This window comes from Chaetodon auriga, chromosome 10, assembly GCF_051107435.1.
Source record: "Chaetodon auriga isolate fChaAug3 chromosome 10, fChaAug3.hap1, whole genome shotgun sequence".
Taxonomy (NCBI): Eukaryota; Metazoa; Chordata; class Actinopteri; order Chaetodontiformes; family Chaetodontidae; genus Chaetodon; species Chaetodon auriga.
The window spans coordinates 23,956,508-23,971,857 of record NC_135083.1 but is presented as its reverse complement, the minus strand read 5'-3'; the positions used below and the strand labels follow the sequence as shown (position 1 = coordinate 23,971,857).

The 15,350-nt window shown below is 42.7% G+C and overlaps 1 protein-coding gene across 1 annotated transcript; it reads right to left on the bottom strand.

Moving 5' to 3' along the window:
• Positions 1-3,134: 3,134 nt before the first annotated feature.
• nsfl1c (NSFL1 (p97) cofactor (p47)) lies at positions 3,135-12,985 on the bottom strand. The gene is made up of 9 exons (XM_076741600.1): positions 12,848-12,985; positions 11,969-12,069; positions 11,711-11,788; positions 9,404-9,569; positions 9,186-9,281; positions 8,426-8,535; positions 6,968-7,105; positions 5,853-6,023; positions 3,135-4,346 (listed from the first exon to the last, which is right to left on the bottom strand). The coding sequence occupies exons 1-9, from the start codon at positions 12,947-12,949 to the stop codon at positions 4,184-4,186; spliced, it is 1,125 nt and encodes a 374-aa protein (XP_076597715.1). The 5' UTR covers positions 12,950-12,985; the 3' UTR covers positions 3,135-4,183.
• Between the last annotated feature and the right edge of the window lie 2,365 nt (positions 12,986-15,350).

The following is a 15,350-nucleotide window of genomic DNA, read 5'->3' as shown; positions in this document are numbered from 1 at the left end:
AGCGTCACTCACAAGCATTACACAACAACACTTCCGCCCACAGCCTTCAAAATAAAACCCGTCCGGACAACAGGCCCCCTGTTGGCCGCAAGGGAGCGCCACAATAACATGAACCCTGTCGATTAAAACGGACTGAAAATAATTCAAATGCGATGGAAACGTCAGCAAATGAGTTTTTCCCCTTGAACAATATCAACAGGTGTAGGGCTGCCATTTTTAGTCTTTAGGTACACAGTGCGTCATGGACATACGCATCAGGTATACTGAGTAAATAAAGACCAATACATACAAAATATTATTTAAAAATAACAGCAGAATGTTTGTGCATTTTGAATCCATTATTGTTATTCCAGCAGCTTTCACACAGGGCTCTGTCATGTTTACACTTTGATAACCTCGACGAAACCACATAAACTCATTTCAACCTGCAGGAATGGCCTTCATTATTGTGACATGTCTTCCATGAAAAAGGCCCATTTGCAGAAAGGGGGGCTTCAAATTATTTGGGCTTAATTTCCAGTGTCCAAATTAGTGAGTAGCATCACTGACAGCTGCTTCCATACACCACCCCTTCATCATCCTCTAAAATTGTGCAAAAGAAAGCTGCATTTCTCAGCTTAACTCAAGGCCTCGACATGTCCTGGGACACATTTTGGACATGGCATAGTCATCAGGATACTACTTCTGGAGTAGTTAGGAAAGTTGGGCGATAACAAATGCTTTTACTTTGAAGGCACATAAAGTGTGGTGTATCTGTATCTGTGACTAACTTGACATCTGGTAGGCAGCGTGAACAGTGTGATACTGTGCATAGTGTGTGTGGTAAGTGTTATTTCTGCTCAGCTCTGGTCCATTCTTTTGAAAAACAAACCCTAATCTCACTGATTCATTGTCACACATTAGCATCATATCCATGAAATACTGAAAAATTCCAAACTCAGCCTCAGGGACACAGATTACGGTGCACTGGCTGCAGTTTACTTTATGCCATTCCACAGAACACTGCAGTGCAAAAGTAATGAAAAGAGAGCGAGCTGGCGAGCAGCAGAGAGAAAAGTGGCAGTGAGAGATGTGCTAATTTAGGTGAACAGCTCTGAGTCAAAGCATCCTACTGTCCCAGCAGACACTCACACACTCTCTGCTCACATCACCACAGCACATTTGCATCCATAGCAACACCTGCATCTCCCTTCCTGCAGAAACCAACAGTAATAAAAGCAAGTGCTTCGTCCATCCACAGGAACAATTAGAACGTAGCAAGGAATTACAAACTAGAGAATCATTAATGACATTATGATCAATATTTATGAGTTCTATTCTAACTGACGGAGCACTGGAGTATATTCACTTTTGATTCTCTAACTTTCTTCTAAATGTTCTTCGTCGCTCATTAAACTGCAGCTCAGTAGTTTTCTGGGTGTTATACTGATAACGGATAATTGGCATGCCATGGAGTGTCCACATGGCTGTGCAGGGCACAAATGTTGGTTCAAAATACAATAAATTAGATTAGATTATTTTTGTTTTGTATCTTGCGCCCCTATCTTGAACGCGTCCACAGACAATTACAACACTGAACACAGAGGATGCAAGTATGAGGTTTTAAAGGCGAGAAAACATTTCAAGTTTTCTACTGACTGGAAATGACAAGCTCCAGTGAAGTAATCTCAGGCTTGTTGGATACATACGCAGCACAGTGAGTGGCCTTTAGTGTGATGTGGTAAATGAAACTCAGAAAAATTACAAAAGCAGGACTGATGGCAGTGTGTGTGTGTGACCAGTACTCAGAGTTACACAAATCTGGACAGGACACACATTCGTTAATCACATGTAAAGTACAAGATGTGTTTTTTGAGTATAAAGAAAGTAAAGAGTAAAGTTGTAAAAGTACAATATTTCCCTCTGAATTTGAACTTCTATACAGTACTTGAGTTAATGTGCTCAAGGACTGCAAATACCACAGCATCTGGCAAAATGTTAGTATAGAAATATACCAGCAGGGTCAATGCAATATGAGCAGGTTATATTAGTCATATTTGGCCAAATTAAATTCAAACAGACTGGTAAGAATCCAAAATGTGATCTGACGTATGAAACTAGCTTCACACACCATGTGAACGGATGAAAGCTACAATCATCACTTTTCATGCCAGCGTTAAAAGTCCAACTCAAAAACTGTTCCTTGTGTTGTGTCATCAGATAAGTACAAAAAAGTGTGATCGGACATACGGACAAAGAGGAGGATGGTGTGTCACAAAGGTCATCATCATTAGATGACGCTGCCACAACAGCAGTGCTACGCTGTCTCTCTCCTGCTGTCTGATTGGCTCTTCTGACTGGGGCTGTGATGATGATCTGAGAGCAAGTACAAGGAGACAAAAGCACTATGTTTAAGCAGGCTGACACTTGCTATTAACAAAGTGCTTTTGATCAAATTCATGATATGATGGATCCAGCATGAAAACAACTGCTCACATCAGTGTGACGCTTCCCAGAGTTCACACGAAACACACAATGACAATGTGTGCTTTTCAAATGATCCTGGCTGGTCTATAAAAGCTCTGAGGAGATTTTGAAAGAGCTACAACAAATGAGAAAACACAGAAGTGACTGATGGTAAACGGATCATTCTGTTTTTTCCTAAATAATATCCAAACAGCATACCTGATATGGTTAACATAGAGGAAGGGAATGACTTCTAGCCTCTTGAAACAGAATTTAGAAAGTTCTTTTCTGGAAATCTTTGCCTCATAAGTCAAAGTTTGGAGCCGTTCTAAGGACCATTTCTTAGAAGTTTCCATGAAATATTCAGTATCTGTTGTTGATGTCAGCCATCTGCAGCAGACAGCCTCTTGGCTGTGTCCACTCTCAACCCTCACTCACTCAGACGTCTCGACTGGTCACATAAGACAACTGGTTTAAAGGTCTACCACAGCAAGAAATCCAGTTTCCCCAGAAGAAAGACAGCACGTCTGAGATCCAGCTACTGCCCACAGTGATCTGATAGTCAAAGCTGTTGTAAATGATGATAAAAGTCTACTGACAACAAGCCAATAATCACATTTAGAAAACAGAATTCATGTTTCTCACCGCTAAATGTTGCCTTTCCTACAATAAAAACACAAGACGATAAGTTCTTTATACATCAACCATAAAATGGATTTATTTTACCAGAGGTCCAGACATATTTGTGTGTTGCCCCAGGATGCATAGAAGATGTCAGTGTGTCGTAGGAATTCCACTTCCACCACTACAAACCAGTGTTTACAATCTACAGTTCTTCTGCTCAAACATTGGTTTGATAATAAAGCCATGTGTCACCGTTTTTCTGGTTACACAATATCCAAATGCCACTGTCTAACTGGGGCAATCCTGTAATCTGTGAAGGAAAAATCAAAGAGGAAAAAAGGCAGATTAAAAAAATAACTCCATCTTCTTTTGAACGAAGGGACAGGTGTAGTTCTGCAGGTGAATAACGGAGCGTAAGGCTACTGGTATCGGTTGGTTTGGAGGAAAGAGGCCCTCGGCGTTTTGTTACTTCATTACACTTCTCTCTCCAAAAGGAGCACGTGGAGAGAAATGGAAAGCGTACAAAACCACACCATCAACATGTACTGTTACCTTAATAAGACTAGTCTTCCTCATGTGGCTCTGGTTTGTGCCACACACAGAAACAAACGAGGAGTCTGCTGCTGTGTGAATGTGGTGAGGCCACATTAAGGTTAAGAGAAGGGGAAAAGTGGGGAGCAAGTTAATGGAGAAAAGAGCAGGTTTAGTGAACATCTCTGCAACCAAACAGCTCTTCAGAAAGCTGCTGCTGTGTTTTTGGGTGAAACCATCTATTGCTGTCGTGTAAACACATCCCCATCAAAAGCACAACTCAACAGCATCTGCGGGCTTCCCGACAGCTCTTAAATGAACTCTGTTCCATTCTGAAAGGTTTTCAGCTCCCCCCTCATGACTGCCCATCACAGAGCGCAGAGGGGGGAGGGGGGAGGGGGGAAGAGTGGGGTGGGGGGTGGGGTCTGGGGAACAGAATGTTATGTTTCACTTTAGAAAAACAAAAATCAGAAATTAGAAGTCCATACATAAGTCCATGTTTTCTCCTCCCTCAGAAGGGGCAACAGGTTTCACAGGGCTGTAGTTACTCAGCCACACGGGGGCGGGGGCGCTCTTCAACTCCTCACTTTAGCCGCTGGACGATGACGGCGTTGAGGAGGTTGGCCTGCTGGAGCGTCTGGCTCTCGTCCGAAAGCTCCATGTTGGGGAAGGTGGTCATGAGAACGAACTCTCTGGCAGCCATGGCGGGCCGGGCCGCCACCACAAACTGCCGCAGGTCAGACACCCTGAGGGACACAACAGACGTGACAGGAAACGTGGGTTTGACTTGTGTGTGTGAGACCGGATGACACAGCTCCTTATGTAAGCTGAAAATGTTTATTTTAGGTCATTTAGTGGCAGATCGGACCAGGAGTTTGAGTTACTTCAATGTGGATCAAAAAATATGCTGACAGTGCAACGAGAATGGATTTTGTTGCTTCTACTATTATTCTCTGTCTTCTGTCTGGGGGACAGTGCTTAAGTTTTGGAGCTACAGTTCCCATAATGCTGTGGGGATGTAAACACAAAATACATTGTATAATACTGGATATGTAATGTATAATTGTAGCCATGGAGACAGTCAGCTGTGGGCTGCAACTTGAGCCCTAGTTTTTTTTTGTTTTTTTTTTAGCCATTGCTGTTTGCTATGTACACATGAACGTACAGACAACTGCCAATGGATGATTTTGAAAATGAAGACAGCTTTAAAATGTGACTAAGTCGCCAGTGTGAATAAGCCAGGTTGGGCTGTTTCCTCTGACTCTGTGTGACCTTTCAACAGAGCTGATCCCACTCTGAGGCTGTCGCTTTGTCAACTGGCATCTGTCGAGCTGAGCTGCAGTTTAAAATGGGTTCAGATGAACCTGAAATTGCTGTGGTTTCAAACACAACCTGCATGCTGCATTGGGCCTGGCTGCTAAGTCAACAGGATCACAGATTCAGCCGAACTGCAGCTCGAATGGATGTGTGATGAAAATAATTTAAAAGGTCTGCCCCTCACAGGTGATGCAGAGGAACACCATGTAACAGTGTTCACTGAGAAAACTGTAATTAAGGAGGTTCAGATTTCTGAAAGAGCTAAGAAAAGACAATTCAGAAACAGATTCAGAACATCTAACATTTAGTCTAGTTCAATAAATAAGCAATTAAAAACAGTAGTACATTTTTGTATACATGTCTTTCTTGCAGGTATCAGACATGTGGTGCATGTGTTCTTACATAATATGACGTTAGTTTAACGATAGTTTTCAGCACAAGATGACAGACTGAGAACAATCATTAGCATCTAGAAATGAATCAGTTTAAACTACAGCTGCAGAGGACGCAGCAGAGGGTTAAGAGACTGTATGACTTTGTTCCAGACAACGCTGGTTTAAAGCATAAGATGCAGCTAAGTGAATGACAGAAGAACAACCTCATCATTTCATGTCATCGACCAAACTGAATGTGTTTGTTGTCAAATGACTGACAACAAAACAGAATCAAATGCCTGCTGGCTAAGTTCTACTAAGTTAATTTAGACTTCTCTGCATTGGCAATTAAACTGAATGGTTCATTTAACATTTGAAGCACTTGGGTCCTCACTGGGGACAAAGCAACATCAGAAACTGGGAAAAACAAGTCAGACGTAGTTCTCATATTTGTACTCTGTCTTAATAGGCCACTCAACATTCCCACAGAGCTGCAGACACATGGATGCAGTCTAAAGGGTGCAAACACCAACTTCAAGTTGAAAAGAGTTAATCAGTCACCTGTGGGTATGGTTGAACCTTTGGACCAGCCTGCCGCCGTCGGCCAGTCGGATCTGAATGTTAGTGACGGCCTGAGAGGGGTCGAGGGTCACAGAGGCGCTGGCTTGGGCCTCGTTGGCAGCCTGGTCCTGCTGGGAGGTGGCCGGAGCTGAAATCAACTCTGGAGTGGCACTGGAGAAAAGAGGAGAGGGAAGAAAGATGAGAATTCAGTGAGACTTGAAATTCTGTCAAACTGTGATCATGATGAAAATACGTTGGCGGAGGCAAACACCATGTACTCAGAAGAGCACAGTTTTAACATATTATCTGCATTTCAACATTTGATAACATGTTAATCCACTTTTTTGGCAGTTTGCAGTCTTGTAGAACAAGAGTAAAGCTCGCACTGAGTCATTGTCATTACTTTCTGTGCGTCTTTTGTCCTCACTTAATCCATCTGACGTCCTCCTCCACTGGCTCTTGAGTGCTTTCTTTATGCCTCCATTTCAAACATTTCCTCTGACCTCACCTCCACTGAACAGTATACGTGTCATTTTAATGTGTTGCTTTTTATTTGGACTCTTTGAAGTGCTGTTGAAATCCCCTGATTTTACTTAAAGAGAAAAATCCTGAAGACTGAAATGTGCTCCAACACTGTCACATGACTGATGAGAAGCCAGTTATTAATGTGGAATCAGTGCCTGCACAAAGTCAACAGCCAGACTAAAGGTGATTCATGCGAACACGTTCGACTGGTTTTCCAGCCTTTATGCAGCCTCGCAGTGAATTCAGCTGCTGCTTTTCATCTGCAATATTTCGATGAAGAGAAACAACACAGAAACCTTGGGCTCTTTTCATTTCTCTCTTCTGTAAATCCATGTCACCTCTGTCCTCCCTGTAACCCAGAAATCAATCTCAACATCAACACCTAAAATATACTGTGAGGAGAGAGGAGACTTGCTTGACGTTTAAAATGACGGCTCCGGAGCGAGGGTGTCTCATTTTGTTAAATGCCTGTTGTCTCAACTCCTCTCACGTCTCAGGTGAGAGGGACTAAGAAGGGAGGAGAGGAGGTGCGGGAAGGAACTGAGGAGGAGGGACATGTTAAATGAAACAAGAGTGCTCATCAATCTCACCTTCCCAACTTCTGTCCTTCGCCTCCAAAGGCCTTGAAGGCAACCTTGGGTTTGGAGAAGTCCTCATCCCTGTGGTCCTCCATGTCTAGGTTGACCTGACCCCCTCGAGACCGCTGCCTCAGCTCCAGAGGAATCTCCCTGCAGGTGGACAGTCAGCAGATGAGCAGGGGGCTTCATCACATGCTAAATAAACGCATTCAGTTTCCCTTCAAACTGACGACAGAGTCTCAGAGGAAAAGACAAATCACTGAATTCAACCCTGTAAACACATTTTCATATAAACATTAACAACATCGTGTGTCCTTGTGGAGCGACGATGAACCTACAATGAGGTTTATACATTTTATGTTTCAGACTCATCTTAAATGGATTCAGGTTTTCAAGTTTTTTGTAAATTTAGTAAAAATCATCAGCATTCAGAGCCTTCTCCTAGTACTTGGTTAAACACCCTTGGCAGTGATGATAGATTCAAGTCTTCTCGGAAATGATCCGATAAGCTTGGCACTCATTCTTTTGGAACTTTCTCCCGCTCGTCTTGGCAGAATTGTTCAAGGTTGGATGGGGAGCCTCGATGCACAGCCACGTTCACATCTGATAGGGCCGCTCAAGGACTTTCACGTTTCCCAAAGCCACTCCTGTGGTCCCCTGTTCTCTTGTTAAAACGGAAATCTTCATCAGTCTGGATTGCTCTAGATTTTTCTGCATCTCTGTCCCGGCTAGTGTCCCAGTCCCTGTCACAGAAAAACATTCACACAGTCCACCGTGTTGGACTGTAGTGATGGTACTAATGAGGTGATGCTCAGTGCCGGCTTTCCTCCACACATGCTATTGAGAACTGTGACCAGTCGTTCTTTCATCAATCCACAGGATTTTGCTTCTCATGGTCTGAGAGTCACTGAGGTGTCTGTTGGCAAACCAATCTCCACAAAGAAACTCTGGCTCTCATTCATACTGACTGCTGGTTTCTTGGTCACCTGTCTGACCAAGGCCCTTCATCCCTGATTTCTCACTTTGGCTGGGCACCCAGTTCTAGGCAGATCATTGCTGGTAATAAGCTTCTTCCATCTGAAGATGATGGGAGATTTCTGTGCTCTTGGGCACTCTGAATGCTGATAATTAGAATTATGCCTTGACAAAATCCTGTTTCACAGGTTTATGGACAATTCTGTGGACCTCATGGTTTGCTTGCGGTGGCACAGGTGATGCAGTCGGATGCACAGGAGCTCAACTGTGAGTGATAACAAAGAGTGAATACTTGGGGTACATCTTTCCCTTTTATTTTTTAGTCATATATTTTTAATAAACTCCAAAAAGCTGTGTTTGCTTTGTTGTTGTGGAGTATTTTGTCTAGATTAACGAGTCTGAAACATAACAAAATGTGGAAAACTTGAAAGGGTCTGCAAACATTCCATATGCACGGTACATGTGACTTTGTGCAGTTTAACAGAATAATCTCACCCTCTCCTGATTGCCTCAAGGAAGTTGGCATTGCCAGGATCGTTGTAGTTTCTGAGTTCGCCATTATCCAGACTGAAACCTGTCTTCCACAGCTTCAGCACCACATGTACCTAAAACACACACACGGAAAAATAATAAGAAGCAATGCAAATGAGTCGTGTTTATAGGATTTCACTCAGGAAATGCATGTCAACTATTTAATGAAACAATAATAAATAAATCTATAATTTGTCTGTGATGCTCGAGACTCAACATGACTAAGATTGACATAGACTTTCTCGGCTCAAGAACGCAGCAGCAGAGCATGAGACACACAACGTTTGAATGAACATAAATGCAGAGATCCTGAAATAACATCCAAATGCTAAAGCAGGAGGATGCTTGGGAGGTGGAGGGAGTAAAAACACTTTACCGCTGACTGCAGATTAGCAACAGCAAGAAGCAGAGTTCAAATCTGCTGCCAAATCTGTTAATACAGACAGTCTGAAGGCATAGACTGTAGTTATATGTGACTGCGCATATAAAGAACAGCACGGTTTCCACGAGCTCCCGAACAATCACATGGTTTCAGAAAAACAAAGCTAATCCTTATGTGTACATCATGATGACCTCAAAGAACTAGCAGCGAATCAGGATGACTCATCTCTTGTTCTATTGGCTGAACGGGCACCAAGGGGGCGTGACTAGTGCCAATGATGCCAGAAACAAAGCAAGACCTGCACAAAGTGAAAAAAGAGGACCCATCAGGGTCTGCACTCACGTCCTGCTGGCTGTTGGAGGCTTGCTTCTCTCCAAACACATAAGCTGACTCCTCCTCAGGAGCTGCGCCTAGCCTGTAGCCTCCACCATGGAAAGCCTGAGAGACAAGAGGAGAGAATAAAAACAACATGACAACAGACCTGAAAGAAATGAAGAAATGTGACAGTACAGAAGGAGAGCGACCAGACACCACCACTGGTCTTGTGAGCGTCACCTTACCTTGGCTTTGCTGGGCTCTCCTGGCCCCCTCCCACTCCGGTCCAGAGGCACAGCTCCATGTTCCCTGGCCCCCTTGAACAAATCCTCCACCACTTCATTGGAAGTCTTCTTCTTGGGAGGTCCAACGATCTGCTGCCCACTGCGCTCTGATCCTCCCGCAAAAAACCTGGCAAGGTGTGGAGAAAGACGAGATGGGTCAAATAAAGGCAGAAATGTATGAGATGAGTGCGCTGAATTCTAGTGCTACAAAGTAAATAAACAGGTCCAAGAAGAGACGTCATCAGCTTGGTTCACCTCTCATGTTCTTGAAATGTGGCAAAGGGCAAAGACATTGTGAAGCTGGTTGAGACCAGGGAAAGAGGGAACAATGCAATGCACTGTCTTTGCTCACTGAAGCTTGAAACCAGCCATCCATGGACATCTCACAATATCATCAACAACCACCATTTACAATTAACAACCAAAGATTTCAACATGTTTCTATCAACATGTTGCCATCTTTCATCAGTTAGTGCAGATAATCACAGTGTAAAGGGGCCTGTGGTCAAATCCAGATCACCTCTTCCTTTGCACTTATTTGTGTATTCCCTCAGCTAACAAGTGGCTGGTGGTAATGATGACGGTCTAGGTCATTCTACTGCATGTATAGTAATCACCCCAAAGAGTGTAACTATGTAACAGATGTGCACTTCAATGTTGTTTATAGTCGAGATTTAAAGGATTAATAACAGGATAAACTTTATTTAAACTTCTGCTTTTAGGGATTACGCTGTATGTATGTATGCTGTGTGTACATATGGCAGCTAGGTCCCATAGCTATGCCAAAAGTGACATGTGCATCCTTAAAAATCTAACTACACATCAGGGCTATGGCAGCTATGTAGATACTATATGGGAACAGCAAGAACTGTGATTGGTCAGCTTGTGTTGGTTGTATTTTCCCCTATGTGTTTGATGCTGGTATTAATGATCAAGACAGCGTTAGGAAAGCTAAAAAAGTATGTTATCTTAGAAAAACTTACAATAAAGCCTGAACACATACAATACGTTCATCTAGTGTTGGAAGCAGTGGAAGCAATCTGACACTGAACTATTGATCAAAACCTACACACACATCCTGTTAAACCCTTGCGTCAACTATAAATCTGTCTTTAGCAACACTCAGTAGTTTATAGTCTGTACAGCATGGATGCTTTGACTCTTACCAAACAAATGAAATAGTACATGAAGCTAAAATCACAGACTCACACTTCTCAGGTGTGCACATTAGGATTTCTGAACGACAGTATGTACACAGCACTTAAAAGGAAAAGCACAGTGTACACAAGCTCAAATATGTACATGGTTCCAAGTAGTGTACACGCTGCAGTTAGAGGCATGAGGGAAAACAATGTGAACAGACTTGAAAATTGCCCCAGCTACATAATCCACCACAGTAAACATGAAGCCCAAAACATTTAGTTTTGTCAAGATTTCCGTCATGATTTCATTGTGGTCCATGTCAAGCATTTCAACATCAGCGGTGCGCTATGTTACTCTGCTCACTGTCAGTCACCTGACAGGGGGAGATCGAAAAACAAAGAAACACAAAGAAACAATGCCTCAATACAAAAACAAGTAATTATCAAAGCCAGCACGTAGTACAAAACAGAAATGTAAATTATGCATGCTATTATAATTGACTCTGGTTAGCACAGTTATTGCTCTACAGCTGAGCTTCCTCACTGAATGTAATAAAAATGGACTAAAAGGACATTAGCAGCCCCACACAGTCCAAGTCCCCTGCACTGCCCCAGCAGCAGAATCTGTTGATGCTGCAGAAAACCAGCTCTCTGTGAATGAGTTAGGACCAAAAATAGTTTGGTGCATTCTGGAATCACTCCACTAGGTGTGACTTTCTCTCATCCAAACGCTGAGAGGATGCACAGCTCAGACAGACAGCCATGTCTACAGACTTCAACAAATGACATACCCATTTCGGAGGATGAGAAAGACCTCAGAGGGCTGCTGTTACAACACACAACCAACTGGGCAATGACTACATTTATTAACTTGTCTTTGGGTCTATTTTAATCCCTCTATCCCAGTGAAGCATCCTTGAGCATGACACTCAATCCCAACCAGACCCAACATCGACCTTTATACCTACAAATACAACCTGGATGGTGATCAATTCAATCATTGCAGAATTAAAACAGGCTTGGTGGCTACATTCCAAAGAGCTCCTATGTCTTCATCTGTCACTGTTACACTGAATGACACATTCCTTAAAAAAGATAAACACACATTTCTGGGAATGAAACTTACCTTTGGCCTTCCTCTTCATCACTCTCCTCCTCTGCCTCATGCATCAGATCTCTGAAGGAGGTCACTCTGGGCTGAGTGCTGATGATAAAGAAAAATATGGGGCTGATGCACTGATCTGTACCTTACAAAAACAATACCGATGATGCACAATGAGCTTTGAAGTCTTTAAAGTTTGTGGCCTAGGACTGTTTGCTAAACTGATGCAGCTTGGAAGTGTGCATCCAAATCAAAGTGTGGTATATGTAAAAGCAACAGTACCTTGGCCCTGCAGACCGGGACACTGAGGACCCTCCTTCAGGTTGAGGAAGGGTCACTATGTCGTCATCAGCTCCATCCTCAAAAAAACTGGCGAGTGCGAGCTGGGAAGAGACACAAGTAGTCTGACAATGTCACAGCAAAACCCCGACAGACAGTTTACCAAAGGCGACTAATGATCCAAACAGTGCCATGTGATATTTATGACCTTTCAAGCAGTAGTTCATCTAAAAGCTTGATAACTTTGATCTATATGTGACCCTTCTCGCGCCCAAGGCCCCGGCAGATAGACATGTTTTGAACACAGTCGCCCTGCTGATGATATTTTAATTCTGCAAGCATGAGTAGAGTGAGAAAATCAATCACTGCATTCATTAAGTTGAACATTTATTAGTATCCAAAAATAAAGAGGGGTGAAAGTTCATCGTCAGTTTTCTTACCTACCTGCTACTAATGATCACGTACAATAGTTAAACAAGGCAACCGATAATGCAGCATTCCCAGCTAACCAATGCTGACCGCAAGATTAAGTTAACATGAATGTAGCTTTACGCTAACGCTAGCTACGACTGTTCAATGGACTCACGGCAGAGAAGCGTTAGCCAAAACTTAATGGCAACCGGCTTTGTAAGAAGACAACGGGAACCGATCATCTTGCAATAGTGGATGTGTCAGTTCACTAATTGTACAATAGCCCCGTTGTTGGTGACAGAAAGCTGTCTGGCCATTGTCAAAGGGTGACTTGCACAAATTACCGGCAACACAGGCTAACGTTAGCCGGCAAGCTATCCGTCTGACACATGTCATGTCACCGCTGTTTCCTTTTGATTTCCAGTCATATGCTCCACCGCAACTCAAAGAAAAAATCCAGAAAAGATGTACCTGCAAATTCCAGCCGGCGGACTCCAGGAAAAACCGGGCCCTCTCCTCGTCCACATCAGTAACAGCGACGAACTCCCTCACTGACTCCTCTTGGCTCGCCATTTTGATTAGCTCCTTCAAAGACTCGTCCGCCTCCACCTGAGGAAACAAGCAACAGATGATGGTTCCTATCTGATTTCGACCAGGCACCATGACGAAAGAGACGCCAACAAACACAAATAAAAAATAAGTTGGCTAACATGTGGTTTAAAACATGCTTGTATTTGTTTTAAAAGAACATGTGGGACTCTCAATTTTAATAGTCCATAGTCTTTTTTTTGACAATCACAATTTGCTGCACCGCTTACATTGTTTTGACCACGAGGTGGCAATCTATCCACAGGTTACGTAAAACTACATGAACTCACGAGCTTTCTCTGTGTAGAACAAAGGCCTTGACCCAGGGATCGCAGAGGAAAACGTGCCAGTGTGTCTGGGAGCAGATGATCGCAGAAGATTTACTTTTACTGATAAGACTAAGTATGTGCTGTCCATATGTTTCACAGAAGAGATGGTGAATTGTATAACATTTTATTACAACTAAATTATGTAACAAACGATTACACTGGTTTAGGATTTAGATTTGCTTAGACTATGTACAGTTGATAATGGCTCATGTCGATAGTAAAGGATGTTTTCAATCCACTTGAGCAGCAATATATTCACTTCATACATAGTTTTATTATCTACTATTGCTATGTACTGGGTGTGCTTTGTCTAATGCATTTTGATTTCTATGTTATCAAAATGAATCTGATGCTGCTCATCTCTCTAATCTGATCCTATCCCATCTCATCAAGATTTGACACCTCAGTGTGAGACCACAGAGCTTCTAATAGAGCAATAAGACGTGCATCTCATCACACCTTTCAGCTCATGTCTTTAGTTTGTGGTCTTGTGCAAGATTACCAGGGAAACAGATGCTGACTGACAAAATAGTTCCAGTAAACACGCAAAGGTGTCTGATGGCAGACTAGTCAGATGCCACAAAATAATAAGTATTGGACAGATTGGGAGCATCATCATTCTGTGTGTGTGTGTGTGTGTGTGTGTGTGTGTGTGTGTGTGTATGTGTGTGTGTGTGTGTGTGTGTGTGTGTGTGTGTGTGTGTGTGTGTGTGATGGGGCCGGGGGGTTCATGTGTTTGCTGTTGGTTGTTTGATCTTCAAGACTAATTAATTTGTCGCAAAGTAAGAAAACCATGTTGTCACCTCACCTCATGAAGCACAACCCCCATCTCCTCTCAGACGCACACAGAGAACAGGATAAAAACAGAAACATTGCACTACTCGAGGAGGTTTAAGTGGCAGTGATTATATATTGTTTCCCCCTTGGATGTTTTTAGCTTCAGGGTCTGTGTGATGAGGCAACAGCACCCAGATAGAGGGCAAGAGAAAGAAAGACATAAAAAAGACAATGTCAAGAAGAGAAAGATGTTTAAACCGACAGGCTGACACATTAAGAGCAAGGAAAGGTGTGTATGTGAGAGAAATTGAGAAAGAAACAAGATAAATAAAGCAGTAAAGGCAACAGTGACAAATAGGTATTGTGCTGTAACTATGTACCTGAAGCCTGTACACACCAATACAGCACTTTAGGAGAAAGGACAAAACACAACTGTCACAGGAAGAGTGAGCCATAACCCACGTCATGGGTTGACAGCAATGAATGTCGCCGCAGGAAACCCTGAAGCCATTTGTGTGTTGATGTATGTGTACAAACGTACTTAATCTTCCCATGAGAAATGAGGCTGATGTCGCTGTAGTGTAATCTTACTACCACTATATAGTTACAGAAGGTTAGGAGCAGACAGTGGAAACTGACAGTCTGAGGCTCTGGGACACAAAAACATTACAGGGACAGTAACGACTTTGCCAGCGACTGATTCGATGAACCTGATGGAAAGATTGTGAAAGTGTATGATTGTGATGAACAGTAAGAGAGATAAGCTCTAAGACAAGTTATTTTTGCGTTAGTTTGCTGGTTGAGACTCATAAGCACAGGGTATTAGAATTGGTAGTCGATTAGCTCAGCTTAGGATAAAGGCTGAAAGCAAGGGGAAAGTCCAAAGTTCAGAAATACACTGAACCAGCCCCTTTAAAACTCCCCAATTAACCAGTTGAGTCTTAAATGTTTAAACCTTACCCAAATGGCATCTAAATGTGGCAAAACTTGCTATTTAACTGGGAGTTAAATGCTGGAACAATTTCTCGGCAGCCAGCAGTATGTCAATGTCCAATGTTGCTGGCGATTTTCAAAAGGCCTCTTTCAGCTGGCATTTTGACTCGTCACATTAGGAAAAGGTGGCTGTATCCATTCAAGTATCCCAGTAATTGGACACAGACAACGTGACAGTGACGCAGTCATTCGGTGATGTTACACCCTAATTTACATACATCATGCAATAATGTATGGATATGTAAAAAAAAAAAAAAAAAGTGAAACAATTGAGTCACACTAAGCCA